Here is a 25,568-nt window from a genome sequence, read left to right on the forward strand (position 1 = left end):
TGGGCAGTGCTATGAGTAACTTACAAGACTATCAGATTACAGAATCCGGAAATGTTCTCTATTTTAAATGTTAATATTTTAGTTTATAAAATTTGGAAATCTCAGTTTCTTCAGATTTCATTACAGAAAATTCCAGTTCCTTCATTTGTTGTTGTCCCTTGTATTAATTACATTTTGGTACTTTCAAATAGCTGAATTAAATTTTATTTTAGAAAAAATTATTGCTAAAAATGACTATCACAGCTTTCTTTTAAGTTGACAGTTTAATCACTGGGAAATATAATTCTCTAAAAATCTTTTCAGTTTCTGATTTTATAAGTCATTGTTATGGACTAGTACTGCCAGTTGAAACAGTTGGAAAGGGTGTGACATGTATTTTCTAAATGATTTAGTTTGGTTAAATAGGTTTCGGCACTTCTTATATATACTTATATCACAAGCTATCATACATCATTATTCTGTTGATAATATTCTGTAATATCTGAGCCATTGAACTGTTAAAAGTCATACATTATACATGCCCGCATTTGTCTTTCTCATATCATGCCAAAACACTTGCCAAAGAATGGCACCAAATGGTGGCATCTAGTTGCTTTCACTATTCTGTTGATATTTAGCCAATGTGTTCAGGAATAGAAAGTGGAATGATTTTTTTCCTCCTTTGTTAGGTGACAGGATAAGTATGTATACTATAATGAAATTTCTGAAGCAGGTTAAGAAAAGACTGACTCTTTTTCTTCTGATTACATTTGGCATGACCACTTAACATTATGCAGCTCTTCTACAAATTAGAAGCACAAATGATTTCACCATAATTCATTGGGTGAAGTCTGTTAATACAACCAAGAAATAGAAATGTCAGTTCTTCTGTAGGAGTAGCAATCAATCATAGCAAACAGAGTGCATGGGAGTATGGCACCGACATTTTTATATCTGTATACAAGATACTGTCATGAAGTAATTTTCTGCTTAATTATGCCATTCTAGTAGATATTTTTGTTGACATGTGAATTAAAAAAATGTTGTCTTCATAAACCTTTTTCCAGTTTATTAGATAGAAATACGTTAATGGATACAGTGCCCGCCGCTATGGTCTAGTGGTCATAGTTCCTGCCTACAGATCTAGAGGATCTGGGTACGATTCCCATCGCTACCAGATTTTCTGAGAAGTAGCGTGTCTGGAATGGGGTCCACTCAGTCTCTTGAGGATAATTGAGGAGCTGTTTCAAGGAAATAGCAGCTCCGGTCTAGAAAACTGAGATTATCAGCTGTGGGGATCCGTTATGGTGTACACGTGACACCCTCTGTCTACAAAAGTTCACACAAACTTGGCCGACAAGCAGTGGTCACTGAGTCAGTATAGTTTGCTTGCGGACTACAGGCCACAGAGTTTTTTAACAGATAGAATATTCTCAATTTAACAAATTTCTCACCATAATTTATAAAAATTTAGTTTTTTATGTACATTCATGGGTAGGTGTGATTTGTTAATGATTACTACTTGTTATGATTATTATTTGAGATATGCAGGCCATGATTTATTATGGCCTCATATTTTATCATACCACCATTGTTCCTAATTTGAATTATGGTGTAAAGATGGACTTTTCATGGTGGTGCACAGAAAACATCATTGTATGTAGATGTTCTGTGAGCTGTGGAAGTCTGGGAACCAGTGCTCTAAAAAAACAGATTTTTATTGAAAGGTGATGTACCTGAAACAGTTCATGAGTTATATGTGGTAACTGTTTTACGAAGATTCGCTGCTAGAGATTCATTAGGCTTCTCAGGAACTGCAAAGTGTATCACTGCTAGCAAGCTTAAATCATGCATTGAACTAAATGAACAGGCAGTACCATTAAGCATGGAATTGGAGCTATTTTATATTTTAATGTCATGAATACAATAATTGTCCTTAATAAATAAGCCTCTGAACATTTACATACATACAAATGGCATAATTCCCTTGAATTGGTATTTCCCTTTTTGAACAGTTCATAATAATTCATGTAATGGCACTTGTATTTCATTAATTGCCATTGGTACACACTGACAAAGCTGCACTGTGAATCCGGTGAACCTGGTTACAAAATGTAGCTTTTATCATTCATGTTTACCTGTAAAAGCGGTGGTAAATGTATTCATCTGCTGTCAAATCCTGTGTGATAAGGGCAGAAACAATTGCTTAGTTTTCTGCAAATGAATTTCACAAGGAATTGAGCAAATACATGATGATAGTTCATTCATTTAATCTAATAATACATTCACACACATTATCACTCTTATCACAATTCTTTTCACCAGTTTTTAAATGTATCTGGTATATTTTCTGTAACACAACTTACAGTTGAATGAGTACAGCACATTTTTTGTGCTTGTCTTGCGACATGAGTTAACCGTATATAGCCTGGATAGTAAGTCTGTAGACTATTGTACTTGTTGATAAGTTGCCTTGCTGAGAAAGTTGAAGGTTGTTTTCAGAATATTTGATTCATGAACTGTACTGACTTTGGAATGCGATACCATTTAATCTGGTAGGTGTTTATTAAGAGTTTCAATGGAATATGCTGTATCAGTCTTCATAGTAGAAGAATAACTCTTTAAATCTTTACCCTGAAGAAGACAGCATGTTTTTTTCAGAATGCTGTAGAACATCTAACAGATAACAATGACAGTAACCATCACTGCCAGTACTGGGAGAACCTCAGATCTTCCATAGTTGGATCATGATTCAGTCTTTACTTATTGAAAGCTCATGAAGTTTGTGATTACAAATTACTTTTCAGACTTCCTCCTCTGTTATACAAACATTACAAACTCTCTTGTAAGTCTGCAAGAGCTGCATGAGTTTAACACACCATAGTTCCCAATATGGGAGCATTCATGGCATCTGTATTTTGGAACTCTATAAAGAAAGTTCCTTTACAGTTGAATTAAAAATTTAACTAGAATGTGTTATCAGTACTTCCCTCATCTTTGCTCTTTTCTCTTTTTCCTCCTGTATGTCACTAATTGAGGAGGAGCTTGGTTTGGTGGGGAGTACAGGTATCCGTTGGCTTGCTGCTGAGGTTGTTCTGCACCAACAACTTGTGGCGTGATGAAGTAAAAATGACCACCATCACCTGGAAATTTGTAAGATACAAGGGCTCCACCAGGTTGTAAGTTACTGAGCTGTCTGGTATCTATAAATTCACTTAATGGATTCACAGGTGGTGAAGGTTTCTTGTAATTTATATTTATATCATCTGCTAATGATACTGGAACTTTGCTGACCTGATCACTTTCAGGAGGATTTTCACTCTTTTGAATATTGTAGTTGGGAATCGGAGTTGTGTAATATTGTCTTTCTCCATTTGCTACATAAGGCCGCTTTGATTGAGATTGAACATTTCCTTTCGTATAGGCTGGAATGGGCGTTGTTGGCACATTTTCATCACCAGATGGTAGCTTTTGGCCAAATATGGTGAAATATTTCTTAGTTATATCATCTAGAAGTGTTTCATCTTGCCGGGTAAAATACGCATGGAAAGGATTTGCAGTTGGATATATATTAACCTGAGGAACTTGAGGACGTTGACGTCCACGAAATCTTGGTTGAGGTGTTGATTGATATTCATATCTTTGCTTGCTTTGTTCGCTAACATCTTCATAGCCATAATGTGCTGTCGGACTACCTGCTGGGACATCTTTCTGAACATTATACTGGGGAGCAGGGTAGAAGTGTTGAATGTCTGGTGCTTTTGTACTCTGCTCATAATTGTATTCAAATAGTGTCCTTGGGGTTGATTGGTACTGTACTGGTGATACAATTGCCCCTTGGCTGTCTCCTTGATAATTCGGCCTCTGAGGTTTTCTAGATTTTGTACGAATGGTTGTATAAATATTTTGTTGTCTGGGTTGAGTTTCTACGTTATTGCCATTTGTGTCGTAACTGTATTGGTATGTGGGTCTTGGGGAAGGAGATGGTTGAATATTGTATATGATGGGTCTCTGAGAGGAAGTATCATGGTATGCAAAATTGGTCCTTGGTGTAGTGTAGTATACTAATTTAGGCACTAGGGGTATAGGCTGTGGAGTAGACTTTATGAGCTCTTGTTGGGGAGGTTGAGTTGGAAACTTCTGATTTACTGTGGACGGAGCAGCAGAGCCCACAGCTTCATACTGTATACCAGGACTTACAGTAACATAATAATATTGAGGTGGTGCAGGTGTTGAACTTTGTGCGAACTTGCCTGTCCCACTAGAGAAGATGACCTGTTGATCCACAGGCAAAGCTGATGACACGACGTATGACTGAGGTCGAGTTCTGACCCCTTTAGCTTGACTAGCAGGAGCTATACTAGAGTATATGTATTGCTCAGCTTGTGTTGAACCTTTCACAGGTGCAGCTATGGAATACACTTGCGAATGTACTGTTTGAGGAGGGCTTTTACCTGGTGTTTCTGCTGGAAGTGCGTCAGAATACACATACTGTTGGGGCTGTTCTGTTTGACTTATGCCTTCCACTGATTGCCCTACAGGAAGCACATTGGAATATACATATTGTTGGAGCTGCACCTTTGGAGAAGTGCTCTTCCCACCAATAGGAGGGACATTATAACTATAAAAGGGTTGTGGAGTGGTAGAAACCTCTTCATTGTAGTACCTCACAGGCTCTTCATATTTTGAAGGTGGTGCCTGGGTAGTGACAGGTGAGGGGGGATCACTCACATACCTTGACCCTTCATTGGGCTCCTCATAAAAGTAGTAGGATGTCTTCACAGATGCTGGATTCCTTTGTTTACTGACAGAAGGCACTGTGTGATAAGAAAGTGGTGGCAGCACTGTAACTCTGGCCCCACTCTTTGTTTTCAAGTTATATGGCTGTGGTGAAGGCGTCACAGTGTTGGTTTCAGTATCCAGAGGCTGTTGTTGACTGTTGTAGTAGATAAGATGAGGTGCCACTGTTGTCGTAGGTATATTGATTCCTTGCCCTTGGTTTGTAGGCGACTCCTCTGTTATGGGCCCAGGCTGGTAATACGTCTTAGGAGGTTGTACAGGTGTGTTCTGGTTAGAAGCATTTTTGGTGTGCTGCAGCCGCGGAGTGGGTCGCACGACGATGTCTGTTAGAGGTACGGTGTAGTAAGACACGTCAGGCACGGCGGTTGTCAGTATGACGTTATGGATATTGCTGTAGACATTTTCCGGTGCTTGTGTGAAGGGGATGGCAGGCTTTTCGTAATAATAACCTTGCTGCGGAATTTGTTCAATAGGCGATTTTCCTTTATGTGTTACATGGACGATTTGGGGAGCAATGCTAATTGGTGGACGAGGGGGCTTCTCAGAATACTGGTCCAGTTTTTGTATCTCGGGAGCAGGAGTTGTGAGAACATAAGTTTCAGCGTCAGGTGTGATGTGATTGAGAGCCTCGTTGTCCACAATACTGGCTGTCGGGAAGGGTTTCTTCTTGCGGATTTCAGTAGTGATGGGTGTATAGCCGAGTGACGGACGTCGATTTTTAGCAGGTAGAGGCCGGCTCAGCGCTGGCAAATACCTGCCGTAAGGTGGTGCAGGTGTGTCAGCCACAGGGGGTGTAGTTGTTGGAGGTGGTGATGTCGGGTGATGTTCACTGTGTTCTTCCGAGTTGTTGTTTAGCGGTGCGAAGAAATTGGGTGGAGGAGGGAGGATGATCCCTGGTACAAGTGGACCCGGAGGCACTTCCGTTGAATTGTCTCTTGGATAGTAGAAGTCGTAGGGCGGCGGATAATATAGCGAGGGGTCGTCTTCGTCGAAGGGCACAGTCAGGTTTCCTGGTGGCGGTAGAAATGCTGCTCCCGGCGGTAGATTTAAGAATGGCGGGGGAAATGGGAGGGTAGCGTTGGGTGGAAGCGGTGGTGGGAGAGGATAAGGGGGGTAGTAGGTGGCGTTGAAAGGGAGAGGGGGAAACCCGGGGAACGGCGGAGGATAGAATGGCTCGCTCCCCGGCGTGAAGTTTCCCGGAGGCGGGCCGAAGTATGACCCGTTCCCTGGCGGAGGAAGTGGATACGGGAACTGAGGTAGAGAGAACGATCCGTTTCCCGGAGGTGGGTAGAACCCTCCCCCGGGACTGAAGTTTCCCGGGGGTATTGGGGGGTAGAATTCCGGTGTGAAATTTCCTGGGGGCGGGAACGGAAATGGTGGAGCAAAGTATGACCCGTTACGGGGCGGAGGTTGCGGGAAGAATGGAGGGAAGGGTGGCCTACCCGCGGTGCCGTTGAAACCGATGAACTGCGTTGGACCATCGTCTGTGAGCTGCACAGGAAAAGGCGGTGGAATCTTCGGGTTGGCCGGAATCTTTACTTGCCGTCGTGGCGCATTGAAGTCATCTATTGGTGGCCACACTGTGTCTGAATCGTCAGTTCTGTTAAATTTATGTTCAGGAAAGAATCCCCCTCTAAGAACTAGAAGATGGTTTTCTGCCAGCCATATTTCTTCAGGTTCCAACCCTCCTAGATTTTTGGCGGTGTCTCGAGGAACTTCTGGGTTAGAGGCGTAACTGATTATTCCCGGCCTTTTCGGTGTTGTAGCGTATATTTCCTTCTCTATCAGTCCGTACTTCCCCTCAGCAATCTGTTGAGACAGCGTCTTTTTGTCCTCGTCGCCGTCGTCGTCGTCACCTTGTTTGGATTTGTTGGTGTTCCTTCGCCCAGCACTCGCCATCAACATGCCATCCGGTTCTGAATCCTTCGGATCCCTTCTCCTGGCCGTATTAGGTGCCACATCACTTAAGGACGCGTTCTCTGCATGTACAGTGTCAGCTTTGTTGGAACTTAACCGCAGCCCAACACCCTGCTTCACCCGGCTGTGCTCTGGTAAGCGGGAGTGTTTACCATTGTCATATACGATCTGTTGCCTCGGTGTTGGCCGTCGGTTATTGTATGTCGCCGCTACCACGTGGAGCTCTTCGGATGTTGGCTTGTCGAGGTTATGATCTAGTGTAGACCCTGCAGCTGCCACAAGTGTCGCAAGTATTACCGGAAGGAACATCGAGTTCATCTGTTGAACAAACATAACATTTTGTCGTTACATTGCCATATAAACGGAGCAATTCGTAAGTCCCTCCGGAAACCCCGACAATAATTTAGAATTACTCTGTAGACCAAGGGTACTGTGATTCTAAATTATTGTCGGTCTTGCCGGAGGGATTTATGAACTGGAAACTTCGTGTTACATCCAGATGACCCATTATGAAAATATACTGAAGATTATGCTATAACAACATTTGTGCACGTTGTTGGATTTAAAATAGAGTGACTTGTGCCGTAAAAACCATATGTATGAACCTGTTTTATTAAAGAAATGTAAAATAGTGATGAGTTATATCTTTCGGGATATACCGCCGTATTTTCGGCTGAAAATCAAGCAGACTACACGGCGTCATATCCCAGAACATAGATTTCTTCATAGTCAACGCTGTGGAAACCTCAGATCCAACATAAAATACGAGGGAGAGCCAGTAAATGGGCAACAAATGGATATAAAACGTAAAACGTGTGATATTCAAACCTGAAAAAAAAAAACACATTTTTCGGCATATTCTGCGCCAACACTGATACATTTGTCCCATCGCTTTACCAGTGAGTCGAAACCCGCAGCATGGAAGTCCTGTGACTATTGTCTCAGCCACTTCCGCACCTCCATTTGAACCTCTTTGTCTTCAGCGAACCGTTTTACGCGGCAAACACTTCCCACCGGAAACGGGAAACATTTTATGAATATCCTTCTAATCGAGTTCTTTATCCCAGAAATAACGCACAACGGAACGCTGCTCTTCAGAAGTGCACTCTTCAAGCACGGTCGCCATTTTGACTACTGAAACCAGCCTCTGAACATGCGTTTGCACGTCTGCTATCAAGAATGTCATGAAGCTGGACTGTGCTGCTACCTAGTAAAACACAGAAAACCTCTTACTTCCATTACACCTGTTTTACTTCCATTTGTGATTTATTTACGGACTCTCCCTCGTTGAGACAATAATCATGAGCCGTAGTTTGCTCACCCCTGGTCTAAAGCAACAATAATAATTGGTGAAGGGTGCCACACCCGGTTCGGAATCGACAGGCACGAGAAAGGGCCTGAGTCCACAGAATCCATTCCCCAGAAAACAGAAACCGTTACTCACAAATCGGCAACTCTTGTATAAAAACCGTCCGCATCACCCAGTGTTGCTGCTGTTATTATGAGGCTTAACTTTCACCGTTGGCTGTCTCCACTGCGGCAAATAATACTGGCATCCATCCGAAAAGAAATGTAACATGTATCGCTCAAGTTTTAGACCTTGCGGGCAGTACGGCTCGGTAGAGACAGACTCTCCGATGTAGGAACCTTGACAGGGTTGAAAGGAATTTGAACTTACGATAGCATGAAACCTTTTACATTTGATGACGTAGCAGTAACCGACGTTTTAAAACTCGTCCATTCATATTTCCTGCCTTTAAAAGCAGTAACCACGCCTTATATATGTCTAGAATGGCTGCAGATAGTCGTAAGTAGGAAACGTGATAATTGTAACGGTTCTGGTGTGGCTGTTTGTTAGTTAACTCACGGGTCGTTAAGACCAAATTGTAGTAACATGCAATCGAACTGTTCTCAAGCTCATAATAACTTAACGGTTATTAAAAGTGCTATCTTGTGGGATGTGGCTCCGTGTAGTCCGATATAAGTTTATCGACGTTTCAGAGGAACGTACTGTTTCCATCTTTAGTACGTTTGTTTGAAACGTCGGTAAACTTTGCGAGACCACAAGGTGTCACATCAGGTTAAATGTCATCTTGTGCTTCTAGATCTCTGCCCTTGCAGAACTTTTCAAGTTCATATCATGAATATTTTGAAGTGTCCCTCACGCGCTCCGGTCTAGAAAAACGAGATTAACGGCCGTGGGGATCCGTTGCGTTGATCAGGCGACACTCTGTCCGCAAACAATTGACACTAACTTCGCCGACAAGCGGCGGTCGCTCGGTCAGTATAGTTCGCTTGCGGACCAGAACCACGGAGTAAGTCCCTCACCCGCTTTGTATTATGTTGATAATAGCAATAATTTACTGTTCAAATTTTAACGACTTGATAATAGCAATAATTTACTGTTCAAATTTTAACGACTTGATGACAGTTGTGATGATAATAATGATAAGAATAATGGTGGAATTGGTGTAATGATAACGCATCAGACTCAGCAGGGAGGTCCTGTGGTCGAATGTCAGTCGGGTGATCGGGTATCCTGACTAAGGTTTTCATGGTTTTCCACATTTCATCCAGGAAAATTCCGGGGTTATAGCTCGACTAGGCCACTCGCTTCCAACTCCTTTCCAATTCATTTCTGCCCTTGACGCTGTATAGTCTAGAAGCAGGTATTATCGTAAACTAACCCGCAAGAACAATAATATACAAATTCCGGTCGTTTGTCTGTTACAGTATCATCCAAATATACAGGAATGTTTTTATTTTTTTTTTCGCAGCATGCATGATCGAGTGCGCATGCAGAAATTAAGAAATCATATGGGCCCATATGAGATTTGGTTTAATATACAGGGTGTTTCAGGACTTTAGGGCATAACTGCAGGAGGTGATTTCCTAGGTCTTTCTGGTCAAAATAGTTCATATAAACATGTGTCCGATTTTGGACGGTTACCGAGTTATGACCGTTTTAAACTCAGAATAGAAGGTAACGATTACTGACAATAAACGAAACAAAATAATAAATCAGCATAATACATGATACATTTAAAGTATGAATGTAAAGTTAACTTCGTGAAATTACCTTTAATTTGAATTTATTGGTGCTTAAAGCTGATTTTCGAAAATGCCACACAGGCTGCCGCTCGGTTGTGAACCGCGCCGGACATACCAACCCACCACGCCTTAGGTACCTCTCAAGTGTCGAGATAACGAGAACGCTCTGTTTGTAGCTGGCTAAAAATAGCGAACCGCCAGATGATAGACGCGGTTAACACGAGGGCGTGTACGGGAATGAAAAAACGGTCATAACTCTAACCGTCCAAAATCGGACACATGTTTATATGAACTTTTTTGATCACAAAGACGTAGGAAATCGCCTCCTGCAGTTATGCCCTAAAGTCGTGAAACACCCTGTATAGTAATTTGTGTGAATTTAAGCGGGTATGTAATGTCGGTAACGAATGACTTCCCCTGCCCGCCTTTTATCGCACAGAATTCTTGTTGTTGGCGGACCTGCTTTGTCTTTGTCTTTGCTTTGATTGTTAAATTAAAACTTTCCCTTTCATGAAATGACTCCAGTATACTTATTTGTGCCGCCGACGTATATTATCTTTATTAATATCTACATACGTACTACACAGACATAACAGCAGCAGTATATATTAGAGATAATGGAATCTGCTGTTGCTCCAGGTTTGTGTTTCGCCAGTAAAAGTAAAAAAAAAAAAAAGTAAAGCTATCCCTGTAACAGGCCGTGGAGGCCCATAGGGTTGTGAGATGTTGAGGTTCCCATTTTTTCTAGATAATCGGTTCGTAGATGGTGGCAAGATTGTCAGCCCTACGCGCCGGCCTCCCTTTACTCCCAAGAATATTCCTTGTAATCATTTCTTTTAGAGGCTGAGTCGACCCCAAGCCCATAGTGCGGCTGGAAGGATTAGGTAAATTGGGGGAAAAAAAAATGCAATGACTTCATCGGGACTTGAACCCCGCGACCTTTCGGCTAGTAGCATAGTGCGTCAACCAACTACGCTANATCTTGTGATCATAAGAACAACGGCGATTATTTTAGTGTGTAGTATTAGCAAAATGGTCGTTGTAACGGAGACGTAGTGTGTTTTCTGTGACGTAGGAACTTAATTTGTGAATACTAATATTCTGAGAGGAATTTAATGTTTACTGTAAGATTCCTCACGGTAACATACGTTATGAATCACTATCGTTTCTCTCGGTTCAAAAGAAGGAAAAGGGTTTTCGTCGTCATAACGTCAACCAGCAACATTAAAGTAATACAGTTTAGGATTCAGGACCGCTTTAAGGCCGTGGAGTGCCGGGGGGCTAAGTACGATTGTGCCCCCTCCCCATATATTTTTTAAAGAAAGGAAATTCCTTGAAATTTGAGACCGATATTTACACTAACAAAAACGAAAAAGATACATAACAGATTTAAAAGTAAACATCTAAAAGCATTTTTTATTTAAAATTATCTTTTTAAAAACATTATTTAACATTAAAATTTTATGTTTTCACGGCGGTGACTATGAAGAATGCTGTCTTCTGGGATTGGCGCTGTGTAGATCTTGTGTGAACCGACGTTTCGGAGGAGGCGACAACTTTCCTTCGAAACGTCGGTTCACACAAGATCAGTATTAAACATTTCATACATTGAAGCCAAATGTATGAGTCCTAAACTTAGCAGTGACATACCGGATTATTTAAGGGTATGTCTACTGCTCGGGTAATTGAATCGAGCTTAAAAGATGAACTAGCTGTTACACACTTTTTGAAATTCTGTATATGAAAATAAACGAAGAAAATTTGAATACTGCAGATCGGAATGGAACATCTCTCGCTGTGTGTGTGTGTGTGGGGGGGGGGCATTGGCAACTGCCCCCTTTTGCTCGTTGGGTAAAGTGGGCCTGCTTTAGGCGCATTCTGTTTTTAAAATGTGTGTGGTTTATTCAGCGGAGCATGGCAGCAGAGGCAAACAAGTGCCTCCCGGTCGCGAACACCCCCCTCCCCCCCGCGTGAAACGCATTATGTCAGGTTTTCTATTGTTATGCTTTTGTATGAAGGGAAGTGGACACACTTGCATGTTAATATGAAGGACATAACAATTCCAGTTACGGTATTTTAACATTTTCTACGGTGCAGTTATTGTTGTGGCTCAGCAGGTTGTTCGACCGGGGAATCCGGGTTCTGTTCCCTAACAGGGACAGAGAGATTTCTCTTTTCCACAGCATCCTTACCGGCTGTGGATGAGTGTCATGGGCCCTTTCCCCGAGAGTAAACCAGCATCTCCAACGAGTGCCAAGTTAAGAATGCGTGGAGCTCTGCCTCCATTTATACGTTAAGTCCGTGGTTTTTAGTCCACAAGCGAACTATACCGACTGAGCGACCGCCGCTTGTCAGCGAAGTTAGTGCCAACTTTAGCGGGTAGAGGGTGTCGCGTTATCAGCTAAACGAATCCCCAAGGCCGTTAATTTCGGTTTCCTAGACCGGAATACGTTCACATGATGCGGTGCTTAATTAAGTACCGCAATAAACCTTTGCCTTGTACCTCTGCAGTTGATTAAGCGTCTTTGAATAACGTAAAAGTGGCTCGTTTGATTGGATATGTCTAGACCTCGCCGAGCATCACAAGGAATTTAGTCTGTCTAGAATGTTCCAACTGTTATGTGTAGTGACAGAAGAAACGTGCAGTGGCCTTATGGCTAGAGCACTGGTATTCATCTTTCCAGTTCCAGGTTCGATATTGCTTTCGGTATAACCAGTTTAGTTATCTTCATTATTACATCTATCGATAAACTTTCTTACATCTCGATAGTAAAGTAAAGGTGAAGTTGTCTCGTGTGCCTAACGAATTAAACATTACGCCATGAAGACGTATGGGGGAGTGGATTATAGATCCATATTTTCTTGACCTCGGTACTGGCTGGAGGTGAGTGGTCAGCTTCACGTCCCTGCCGCTTTACCTCTGGGGAAAGAGTCCCCGGTACCCATTGGATAGGTGTCTGGGTGGGCCTCAGAGCCGGTCTGGACGTTGTGGAGAAGAGAAAATTCTTCACCTTACCGAGACTCGAGCTCCGACCCCTCGGTCGTTTAGCCGGTAGCCAGTCGCTATACTGACTGCGCTATCCCGGCTCACGGAAAATTAAGTGCTTTGGTTGGGTTGGAGGTTTAACTATTAGTGTCAGCCTCTGCTTAGTTTGAACAAGGCTAGATAGAGTAATGAAACAGTATACAAAAGGCATAACGACGTCTGAACACCTGAGCTATTTCACCGTCGTCGCCCTAGCTTTCAATCTTTCCCATTCAAAGCGTCCTTAGGTAATACAGAAATAAATAAAAAAGAAACGTAAAACACGTTATTCTTGCTTCACAACCGGAGGATGAAAATAACAGGCGTACATGACTTTCGCTTTTGGGCGTAAAAGCGTATAGAATGTTTTCCAACATTTCGACTAACATTTCAGTTACTATCTTCAGAGTTTGGGGAATTGGAAGGCGTTACATAAATCTTGCATTGGGTGGCTAATTGGAGGCCTGCATGGTCTGAATAAAAGCTTCCAAACCCCCCACTTCCAGACATTAATCCTGAAATTGGCAACGGCAGTGCCTGTCGATACGTTGGAAAACCGCAAAACCTTACGTGCTGCGTATTCCCGAAGTCATACATTAAACTCCATCCGCTAAAACCAATAAGAGGCATGTTTTAAAGGAAACTTGCATTACCGGTTTATGTAACGTTGACACAGAGTCATAACGTAACGGCTGTTGAATGGTCTTTATGCCATTAGGGTCAAGTCACTCTCGCTGTATGTGTTATAGAGCAAGGTCGTGCCCATTGCTGTTCTGTGAGCCGATTTGGGCGCGGTTCCTCGTGACGCCAATCCGTCCATGACTGGTGGTACACCTCCCATTTTAATTCCACGCTTGGAGACCATTTCATATATCTGCCTTCGTTAACATGTGTCGCAAGGGCATTAAACCCAACAAGATAAACTACTTTATTATAAGGGATTGTGGCAGGCTCTGAATATCATTTCACGTTTGAAGTAAAATATGTTCTTAAACGTCAATAATGGGACATCACAGATATAATTAATACGGGGACCTCTTCCTTTCACACTCATTTGACGCTGTATAATATGAGATTTTGAAAGTATCGTTAAATAAACAGCGGCATATCATTTATCCCTTAACATTTGGTAGTAATTTCCTTTACTAACCAGTTTTGAAATTAGTCTGGTAGGAGAAAAGTACTTTTGCGTTTTGGCATTTCTTTATTCCACTTGTCGGACTGTAAATCTGTCACGAGCGCGTACGTGTTTGGAGAAAAAAAATTGTTGCGCTTCTGTGGGGCAACATTTATATTGGAGGCACTCAGTTCTGTGATGTATAAAAATTATGTTTACAACACGAAACTCGTTGTGTGACTCCATGAATTGGGACTTACAAGTGCATTCATCTTTTCACTAATTTCCTGTCACTTCTCAACCCATGTTTTATTTAGTCATGCTGTCACCTTTATATATATATTTTTTAATATTAACTAAGCCTGTGACGTAGATCTGGCGGTTAGACGTTGGTTTCTAACCTCTGTAGGCCTGAGTTCGATACCGACTGACTTTGAGCGTCAAGGTAGACGAAGTGGGATTGGAGCAGGGTTTATTTTCACGGAGTTTCTTATAATATCTTTCATGTTAATCATTACATCAGACTGGTCTAGCGGTAACGCTGGAAATGTATTTGCGGGAGGTGCTCGGTTCTAATCTCAGGCACGACACCAGCTGTTCTGACGTTTCTTGCAGTTTTCCTGAATTCGAGCGAGACAAATGCCAGTTGGTACCTCGGTCAGGCCACGGCCACTTCTTCCCGTTGTTTCAATTTACCTTATAGCGGTCATCCTACCATTAGACGCTTTATGTGTTGTGGTACGAGAGAGAGAGAGAGAGAGGCGTTAAATTGGTCAAAGTGAGAGATGTACATCATAAAATTATCCTAAAAGAAACGCAAAAGGAAAGCGCAGTACTTTTCATTGTGTGACAATGAAATCCTCATTAAGATTTAAAAGTTTGTGACGATGGTACATTAGTACAAATATTATGTTTTTGGACATTATCCATCGTCTTGTCTTTATCTAAAAATAGTCCTGTTTATTTCTCAAAACACAAAGTTTCGGAGACTGGATTCTGTCTCCGTCTTCGGGTAAAACCTACTCAATTGGGCCCTACCTCCGGAGATAGGGATAGCTATATCGATTGGGCCCAACTGAGTAGGTTTTACCTGAAGACGGGGTCAGAATCCAGTCTCCGAAACATTGTGTCTTGAAAAATAAGCAGGACTGTTTTTAGATAAAGACAAGGCTATGGATAATGTCCAAAAACGTAATATTTGTACTAATGAAATACTGAATTAAATACAGTGCCATCGCATTTTATGCGAATTTGAAATAGTGCGATATAAAAAATGATAGAATCTCACTTTATGCGCAGAGTTTGAAATAATTTGAATCTCTAAAAAAATCGGCAAGAATCACGTGTTTTCAAAACTTTTCTTGGATTACGCGAGGTCTTGCAGGAATGCATCCCACTGTGTACATTCCTGCATAAGCATTTGAATTTGTTTCTTCCTCTCCTGCAAAGTGACAGATAGGGACTTCTTTGCATGCCCCGAAATCATCGTAAAGTGGTTCATCCATATTCATCACTGTCACGTGCTGTAACTCTGTTCAGGCGACGCCTTATTACATTCTTGGTTGTCGTCTCTGGCCCTGTACTTGTCTAATTACGGAATAAGGAAGTAATCAATTCATAACGTATACTCTTCTCCAAGTATAATTAGAATGATTAAGTCAAGGAGGGTGAGATGGGGATGGCATGTAGCACGAATGAGGAAGAAGAGGAATGCATATAGGATATTGGTTGGAAAGCCAGAAGGAAGACCAAGACATAGGTGGATGGACAATATTGAAATGGATGTTAGGTAGGATGGGATGGTATGGTATGGATTGGATTGATCGGGCTCGGAATAGGGACGAGTGGAGGTCGGGTTCCATAAAATGCTGAGAAGTTCTTGAGTAGCTGCACAATTAGCGGGTTCTCAAGAAGGGCCCAGCTCCATGAGTGAGTGTTGTTAATCAAACCTACGCCACCCGGTAATTTATAGCACAACTAAATACCTCCGAGGTTAAGAATGCATGGAACTATATTTCCCCTCACCCATACGTCTTCTTGGTGTGGTGTAGTTGAGCGGAGGGACAACTTTACCTTTACTTTACGTCCCACCTGTGTGGGAGGAACCAAGCACCCACTTGCCTGTCCGTTTAATAAAGTACCTTGCTACTTAAGTCTGACCTCGTAGCAAAGTTGGACTGTTTAGAAATCTGTTTATGGGAGGTGATTCTCTGCAGTTAGTGTTGCATTGCGAGATGTGCCTTCGTGTTGACAGAATACAGCTAATTGCCTGGCTCTGCGTACATGTGCGAATAGTAGCCTTGAAGTGAGAAATTTCACTGGGTCCAGGTCGCATTATCCTCAATTTAATTCCTGAGTAAGACATTTAATTAAATTCGAGATGCATTATAAATTGAAAACATTGTCACTAGTTTTTTAGCCCATCTATATTGGCCTGACTGCGAGGTTTAAATCAGTCCAGTGGGTTGACGTAGATTCATATGCCGGAGATACTGGACATCCTGACACGGAGTTTCTTGTGTGGTTTTCAAGATTCTTTTCAGGCAGGTTCCGGGATGGTACCTGTATTAAGCCACGACTGCATGTTTAAAAAATCTTTCCAATTTATCACTGTCCAAATCATTCAACCATTCGACGCTGTAAAGTAAAAGGTACAGTTGTTCCTGTGCTTAACTGATTAAGCACTACGTCATGAAGACGTGTGGGGAAGTTGATGTATAGATCCACATTTTCTTAACATCGGCACTAGTTGGTGAGTGGTCAGCTTCATGCCCCTGCCGGTTTAACCCCCGGGGAAAGAGCCCCCGGTACTGATTGGAAATGAGGCTGGGTAGGTCCCAGAACCTGTCTGGACGACGTGTAGAAAAGAAAATTCTTGACCCTACCGGGACTTGTACTGTGGCCACTCTTGTCGCTCATCCCGTAACCAGTCGGTATACGGACTGCGTTATCCCTGCTCTCATTCGACGCTCTATAGTTTGAAATATTAACAATGTCATAAAATAAACCACCAAATCACAGTATACCATTTTAATATTATCTTCTCATTTATATCTGTGTCAGAGATCTGTTCCCCTTCAGATTTTCCTACCAGAATTGGTAGGCATTTCTCCCGTACGTCCTACATGTCCCGTCCGTGTAATTATCCTTCATGTGGCACTCTAATATTACGTTCGGTGAAGAGTACAATTTGTAGACCTCCGCATTAAAAATGACGGTGAATTAGTAGAGCATGGGAGGAGGTGATCTTTTGAATTACAGGAAAAGGAAACGGTTTTGTAAGTCGCTGGCCTCGGAACCCTCGTATCTCCGATATAAGTAACTGGGGACAAATTGAGTGCTGCAAGTATTGGCTCCAAGGTTCTATAACCTGATCTCCTTGGGTAGAAATGTATGCTGCTATTAAGGAAGGGTGTATTTGCACAGCCCAGTCTTTCGGTGCAGTGTTTTGTGGGTTAATTTGCGACGCTGTCGGTGCCTGGCAGTCGTGTCCGGGCATTTGCCCGGAGGAAACACGAAAACCCTCAAAATAGTTTGGTGCCCCAGCCGAGATTCGAAAGATATGCTCCTGAATACGAATTTATGACCAGTAAAATAAAAAAATGTCTTAATGACGATAAGGAATCTTGTATCAGATTATTCTGAATATGAAACTTAATTTAAAAGCAAGTGATGTGATTTTGTAATATCCCATATCCATGCGAACTTTTTGCATCAATTGATAAATATTTTTGTAATGTTTTTTTTTTAATATATGTATTTGTGATCTGTAAATGGTCACACGTATAATATACCTGTATATAATCATTCATTTCATTCATCATTTGAATACTTGGTTTTAGACTCTTGAAAATTACCGACGTGATTTATCGATTCTTTTCCAAACGTTGGTATTTAAAAGCGATAGTGTTTGCTTGGCATTATTTACATTAAGACAATTACGAAATAGTGATTTTCGGAATGACGACTATAAGTATGTACGCCTTGCTAGCACCTGAATGGTTGGACGTAATTTTTCATCTTCTTGACATTCAGAAGTTTGTTACTTCTAGCTTGGTGCCCTGCGAAATCGAACATCCCAGTTTCAAACACTGCGACCCTTGAGGTGGGCCCCAAAAACACGGTTTAGCCATGTTCTGGAAATCGGTTGTAACGATTTTGATTAAAATTTCGTAATTTATGGAGACCGTATCGGTAAGTAAAAAACTGCATAATTGGTACCTTCAGGAAGTTAACGGTACTCGCACTAGGGGCCCGAACGCCAAATATTTTTCTCTAAACCAACCATACGGGTCATTATTGTTCGGTATTCAGCCACTAACAGTGGTCGGCCGAGCAACAGTCTGTTTCGTTTCCAAGGTAACGTAGTCAAGGTCAGCCGTATATAAGAAAATGTGTGCAGTATTTTTATATCGATATTTTTCTCGCTTTCAGCTGATATGTTGAGGAACGGCATATGTTTTAAGTAAATGCAGTTTTCACTTCTGTTGAAATGACACAATAAGACAGTGCACCGAAGTGCTTCGGGAGGTCCTGCGTTCAAACCACAATTCGGAGACCGACTATCCTTACTGAGTTCTTGATAGCTTTCCTGAGTGTCTCCAGGCAGATCCCCGTATGATATCACAGGCTGGGCCACAAAGGCCTCTTTTTACACCCTGCTTAATTCAGTATTCATTGAATAATCCTAGCATTCGAAGTGTTGATGTCTTCTGGTGTGTATCGCTGTATAGGCCGTTGAAAAGTCAACCGACGTTTCTGAGTAACATTATCACCTCCATCTTCAAGGTGGAAGAATAAGCGAAACAGGTATAATCTTCCTCAAAAATGGCGATTTGTTTCGAACTGACTTCACGGCGGTGTGTGAGAAGTTCAAATTCTGCATCTTAAGCCTTTGACTATATATAATGTGAGATATTGATAGCGACTTAAAATTAGGCACAGACGTTATCTCTCTTCCAAAGGAGTAGGTATGGTAAAGGCTTACACTCCGTGATTTTAGTCCGCAAGCGAACTATACCGACCGAGCGACCGCCGCTTGTCGGCGAAGTTTAGTGCCAACTTTTTGCTGATAGAGGGTGTCGTGTTGTCAGCGCACCGAATCCCCACGGCCGTTAATCTCGGTTTTCTATACCGGAGCCGCCATTTCCTTGAAATAGCGCCTCAATTATCCTCACGAGGCTGAGTGGCACCCATTCCAGACACACTGCTTCTCAGAAAAGAATCTGGTAGCTCCGGGAATCGAACCCGTACCTCTGTAGCCAGGAACGCTGACCACTAGACCACATAGGCGTTCTGGTAAAGGCTTACACTGTTACTTTTTCTTCCCCCTTTAAATGCTTCACCCTCTCTATGTTGAGTGTAGGAGGAACCACAAATCAGTACTGTTTAATCGTCCATTTCTGTCATTTTGCACTAACTTGCTTACACTTGTCGATTCCGGATGTGTTAAACATAACCTCAAAATTCCATACTGTCGTCATATTTGTAAGCACAGAAGGTAGTAAAGGTAAACTTGCCCCTCTCGTTAATTAAGTACCACGCCAAGAAGGCGTACGTGATATAACCTAACATTTTTGTTAATTCCGACACTAGATCTAGGTGAGTGGTCAGCTTCACACCGCGACCGCTTTACCACCGGGGAAAGAGACCCTAGGTACCATTTGGATAGGAGCCTAGTTTCGTATTCCTAGTTCCAGTAGTTCATTAGTTACCGCTTTGAAACTGTCAGGTAAATATAATTTCGCGTTATCGCCATGTTGTTATATGGTGTACAAAGAGTTTGTTATAAACAAGAGGTGCATGTTTCATGATCTTACATTAAGTGATGCTGTTGCTACCACCATACTGCTTCCTGCTGTCGCTATTTTGGTATTGTTGATGGTAGCAATTTAAAATATACGAAGTTGGATGCCCTGTAAGGATTATGATACCACGAATAATGAAAATCCGCCGTTTATTTCAGAAGTTGTTGAGGGGAATAGCCACGCGCGCACTCACTCATGTTTTGTTATCTTGGGTCTTGTTATAAAACAAGGAAAGTAGTCTGAAAGAAGGTCGTTTCAAAAATGGCCTTATATATTTCATCTTGATCATATACGATTATATATATATGTGTGTGTGTGTGTGTTCAGTGATTAATACCCGATCTCATTGCTTTCAAATTTCATGGCTGTCGAAGTTCAGGGACACAGAATAGAAAGCGAGTTTAGAAATTAGCTGTCACGTATGATACGAGCTCAGTGGACCGTACATTCGCGCGACATGTAATGATATTCCTGTTACCTTCTCTTAGCTTCGCGGCAGAAGTACAATTCGTTACACATCTTGTCCAGATACATTAACAGAAGACGTTTTTGAGTCAGATTTTCGGGGCAGAAAGCGTTCGGTAATTAGTATTTATCATAATATATGAAATTTGCCGTAATTATTTTACCACAATGTCGCTAATGGAACAGTCTACATATACGTTTCGAGCACAATGCAAGAGAAAGGAACTCGAATAAGTTAGAAGTCGATATAATACAGACATGGTGTAGGTACGGAGTTTCATAATAGGGATCTCGACTTCCACTACTCTCAGAGTTTGTAGGGGGTCTTACAGGTATTATATTGTGTTTTGTTGTTCATGAGAAACAGGAATATCAATGCAGGAGTGCGTATAGGAGTATGGCTGTTTCTGCTTGGAGATATGTGTTAAATTGAGGTTATGTTATGCTTTTATTTATACCTGAATCTTGTTGGACAGTTATATAAACTGTTGTAGCATATTTAATTATGTGCGTATGCGTTCTGTACACAGAGTACAAGAAGAGGACGCCGACTGGCCCGTTGTATCAGTTTTTCTTGCCACGTGTTTCATCTTTGATTTTTTTTTATATCCGTTATCTGTAATCTGTGCTTTTCATGAAACTGTAATCGAACTGTATCGATCTTCTTAAAAACTACTGCTCGTACAGAATTTACACTTGACATGAAACGTTTACCTCGTTAAGATATGTAATTTTTATATGAATATTTCTCGAATCTACGACTTACGCAATACAAAGAGAAGGGATTTCTGAGTCAGTGTAGTGTTTGTGGATTCAAAACCATGCATTTGTGTCAGCAACGTAAGGGAATGGATTGTAGGCGTTCATATGTGTTTTCCGGTTTTTTTTTAAGAAAATAGCTAATTACAATATGAAATCCAGCATAGTGTTAATAAATTAGTGGAAGAAAACACGACAGTCGTGTTAACTAATTGATATGAGGGCAACGCAGGTTTTCACTTTTTAAATGACGTACGAAATAAGCTGTTGTTGGGTAACGTAGGGCACGGTGATCACAGAAGTGACAGAAGGTTCTAACAGACACAGAATTTGGTCTACCTGCAACACCCTGGACTCGTTCTGGAGGTGCTCGTTTCGAATATCGGCCAGGATAACGGCTTTGTAGCGTCATAAATAGCTAGCGAAAATTATATGCGTAAAATCGCAGGACTCGCTTTTGGAAAGTGCACGTACTCGAGTTTCGAATAACCTTTTAACTCTTTGTTTTTCGACAAAGTTTTAATTGCGGTGTAAATATAGACCTAAATTTCTGTATAGGTACCTTGAAGTTATTTCATTTGTCCATTAGTACAAATGCTAGAAATGCATGGTCAAGCATGAAACCTCTTTGTCAGTCAGTCTGTTCTTGTGCAACTTGTTTGTGTCGCGTTGTGACATTGTGTAATCAGAGAATGACACACGGGTTTGTTGGTATTTTACGTTCCAGTCTTTTAAAATTTCTTAAACGAATTACGAAGCCTGAATATTTTGTTGGATTTTACTTTCTCACAGCGGTGACTGTGAGACGTTTAAGAGGAACATGTCGCCTCCATCTTTAAGGTCGAAGTGTAAGCCAAGCAAGAAATCAGAGTGATTGAGCTCCGAAACGTCGGTTTGGTTTCACCGTAGTATACTGCGCTATATCCCAGGAGTTTTTAGAACTCTTCCAAATATTTTAGTTGGTCCCAGTTGAAAAATAAATCACGTAATCAGTGAATAAATTGCATCTAAAATATGAAATAACATTGCCTTAAACTTACAAAGAATTCGAGTTTATGAAATAAGTTTCACAGAGGACTTATTTTTAAAGATCTGACGTAACGCGTAAGTAAATCGCGGCAGCATAGTGATGTTACGATCTGATGTCAGTTTACTTGCAGACGGCGTGAATGCAAATCAGTGAGCATAATGGAAGTGAAGTTGTGTGATAAACCCGATAGACACGGTGGAGCCAATAATAATAATAATAATAATAATAACATTTCCGAGACCAGAAACTGCCCTGATTATGTGGAAAAGCGGTGTTATCCATCACCAGTCATGTTAATCTCACATTGATTTCATTTAATGAGGAAACAGCTGATATATTAGAAATAGTTTGTGTATGTTCATTTTTGTGTCGCCTTGTTATATTAATATTTTTTTCTATATCGTTTGAGAAGCATAAGTAAAATTAACACCGATCACAGTGGCCTCACGGTCTAAGGAATGAATCATCTTCGCCTGCTCGAACACGGGTCGTGCGTTCGAATCCCACTCGAGGCATGGGTGTCTGTGTGCATTTTGTGTTTGTATTGTTTTGCTTGTAGGTAACGGTCTTACGACGGGCTGATCCCCCGTCGAAGGAGTCCTAACGGCTGCGTATAAGGTTAAGAAACTGAAGAAGCGGCCAAGGTCCAAAGGGCTGTAAAGTCATAGAGAAGTAAAATTAACGGCTGGGGTATTTCGGCCATGCGATCAGAATTTATCAAATGTGAGTGTATATGGTTCTTTTTTTTTTTTTAATAAGCCAGAAGGTAGGAGAAAATTTGGAAGTATCAGGTTGATATGGCTGGAAGATGTAGATAATGATTTACGAGAGCCAGAAGACAGATGATAGCAAAGAGTGGCTATCTGTAATAAAGGTGGCCAAGGAATAAGTAAATAAATGGAATTAAAAAATATACAATTGTAATTGTCCCAGAGAAAAAACGATATTTTGTTCTTTTCAACCTTAAAATAACATGTGGTGTGCTATCAGTACTTACTGTTGGTAACAGCGGTTCCTCCTCCTGTTGACTCTTTATCCTATTAATTGAGAGCCAGTAGCAGTACTAGCGCGGCGTGCTGCGGTTCCGAACTCGTGTCTCCTGTTTTACGTTCCCTTCACGCCTGTGATTACCATAACGTAACGACCATTCAGTGCAGTCCAGTAGCAATTACACCTACTCAGCATCAGCGCCGCGTTCCTGCTCACCCAGTGTCTTCTTTATACTTAGCTTGCTCTCTTCTATACGCAGTCACATGAGAGAAGACTTTGCTAAACGATTTTAATTGCACGAAAATTGTCAGCCAATGTCATTACTGCCTATAGCGAAGGAAAATGGTGACGTTCCTACTTATTTCGGGTTCATTTTTTGCGACCATTTTTACCGGTATTGTTACGTAACCTCCTTAGGACATTCACTCGCTAATTACAAACACAGAAACTGTTGAACCTTGAGTGCGTGTTTGTACTGTTGTATTTCTTTTTCTTCGCATGTCGAAATGTTTAAAAGTATCATTTGTACGCTGTTGTAAGTTAACGTTCGTTTCCTGTCCCACCATCGAGATCTCCGTAACACTTCGCTCACGACCACAAGCAAAGGACGATGAATACGGTACCTTCTTAGAAGAAATTGATTATTACGTATTATGAAACATTACCATAGGCCTACGTCTTACCCCTCTCGATCTTCCGCAGACGTAACAGCCTTTTGCGGAGTTAAATTAGAAAAAATGCAAACTTAGGCTCGTCTGCTAACAACTTTAACTACATGCACCGGGATGTAATTGTTTTATAACATTTTTGCTTGTGAGGTCCAACGTAATGTAAGGAATATCACCGCCGTACGAATAGGTTATAGAATTATGTTCACACTACTCTCCGTTATATACCGATTGTGTTTGTATATCCTATTGTATATACGTGGAGGTTAAACTCACATGTAAGTTCTCACAACACACGCTTCTTCTTTTCTTCTGAAATGTGTACCTTTGCAAAGAAAGCTAAGCTATTTAGATGCGCATCCTTCAGTCAGGTTGGTGACAGTTTCAGATGAATGCGGTTTGTAGAACACTTAATATCACGCAGTAGTTATTCGCCTAGTATCCTCCAGAATTGTTGTATCCGTTCCTGATATGCAGTAGTGTTGGCTGTCGTGACCCTCGTTATGGTTATCACAGGTGCCGCCATCACTGACAGGTAACCCGTTTGCTCCTTGAGAAACCCATTTCTACTCCACACCGCGTTGCACTCGACTGACAGCCATGTGTCCAGCTGCACAGTAAAAGCTAGTGCTCGTTTTATGAGCATGCTTTAGAGAAAAGAACATTAGCGTTCACTCTCAGTCTGTCTACCGGTAGGAAGGGATAGTAAAAAGTGAAGTTTGGTGAGTGTTGGTGGGGGAAGACGTAGTGACTGTGACAGCCTGGAAGCCCTTCCTTCTACGAGTGTATATGTATAGTTAGAACAAGTTCACGTGGTTGATTTATTGAATTATAAATATTGCCACTCGTGTTACGGAATGTTACGGGCGAATTGTTAGCGTTCCTTCATATTCGGGAGATGCCAGGTTCGAGTCTCGCCTAGGAGACCGCCTTTCCTGATGAAGGGTTTTCCCAGTCTCCACACATTCCTTCGTAGTGCCTAAAATCGGGCTGTCACAATTTCCTTTGAAGTCATTTCCAGTTCGTTATTTAGTAATCGTAATCATTCGACGCTATGTAATCTGTGCTATTGAAAGCGTCGTTAAATAAATCATACATTACTTACTTACTTACTTACTTAGGGCCGCGCCATAGCTCAAGCGGTTAGTCGCTGGCTTCCCACCGCGGCGGCCCCGGGTTGGATCCCGGGTCTGGTCAAGTGGGATTTGTGGTGGACAAAGTGGCAGTTTTCTCCGAGTCCTTCGTTTTCCAATGCTACTCTTCATTCCACCAATTACTGCACAATCACCCTCACCTATCATGTGGGGCTGGTACAATAGGCCAGATTTGGCCACAGTACAAGGGACTTAGTCCCACCCCACTAGCAGTAAAAAAAAATACTTACTCATGGAGCTGAGCCCTTCTTGAAGAGAAGCCAAATCTGCAGCTACTCAAGAATTTCCCAGCATTTTATGGAACCCGAAGGTTCATTGCTGTGTTCACAAGAGCCATCCACTGGTCCCTATCCTTAGCCAGTGCAGTGCAATCCATACCATTTCATCCTCTCTAAGATCCACTTTAATATTGTCCACCCACCTACGCCTTGGTCTTCCCAGTGGTCTCTTTCCTTCTGGCTTTGCCACCAATATCCTGTATGCATTCCTCTTGCCCCCATTCGTGCTACATGCCCTGCCCACCTCATCCTCGTTGACTTGATCATTCTAATTGTACTTGGAGAAGAGTACAAGCTACATGAATATACAAATGTAAGAGTAAAGATATCCCTGTAAGAGGCCGTGGAGGCCCGTAGGGTTATGGTACGTCGAGGCTCCCACAATTTCTAGACAGTCGGCTCACAGATGGTGAGGTCAGCCTTCCGCACCGGCCGCTCTTTACCCCCCAGGAAGATTCTTGGTACTCATTTCTGTTACAGGCTGAGTCGACCCCAGGGCCGTAGTGCGGCTGGAAGGATTAGTTCATT

General features: G+C 41.8%; 2 protein-coding genes across 4 annotated transcripts in view; one reads left to right on the forward strand and one right to left on the reverse strand.

Moving 5' to 3' along the window:
• Nucleotides 1–25,568, forward strand: part of LOC111872564 (N-alpha-acetyltransferase 15, NatA auxiliary subunit) — a 97,359-nt gene that overhangs the window by 11,569 nt on the left and 60,222 nt on the right. The window lies entirely within an intron of this gene.
• Nucleotides 1,859–24,391, reverse strand: LOC111872563 (adhesive plaque matrix protein). 2 transcript variants are annotated; one of them, XM_023866604.2, is made up of 2 exons: nt 22,948–24,391; nt 1,859–7,014 (listed from the first exon to the last, which is right to left on the reverse strand). In XM_023866604.2, the coding sequence occupies exon 2, from the start codon at nt 7,012–7,014 to the stop codon at nt 2,971–2,973; it is 4,044 nt and encodes a 1,347-aa protein (XP_023722372.1). In that variant the 5' UTR covers nt 22,948–24,391; the 3' UTR covers nt 1,859–2,970. The 2 variants fall into 2 exon arrangements, with proteins under 2 accessions (XP_023722372.1, XP_023722373.1); XM_023866605.2 differs by lacking the exon at nt 22,948–24,391 and adding an exon at nt 8,141–8,220.

The sequence above is a fragment of the Cryptotermes secundus genome, unplaced genomic scaffold (assembly GCF_002891405.2).
Source record: "Cryptotermes secundus unplaced genomic scaffold, Csec_1.0 scaffold1045, whole genome shotgun sequence".
Classification (NCBI taxonomy): Eukaryota; Metazoa; Arthropoda; class Insecta; order Blattodea; family Kalotermitidae; genus Cryptotermes; species Cryptotermes secundus.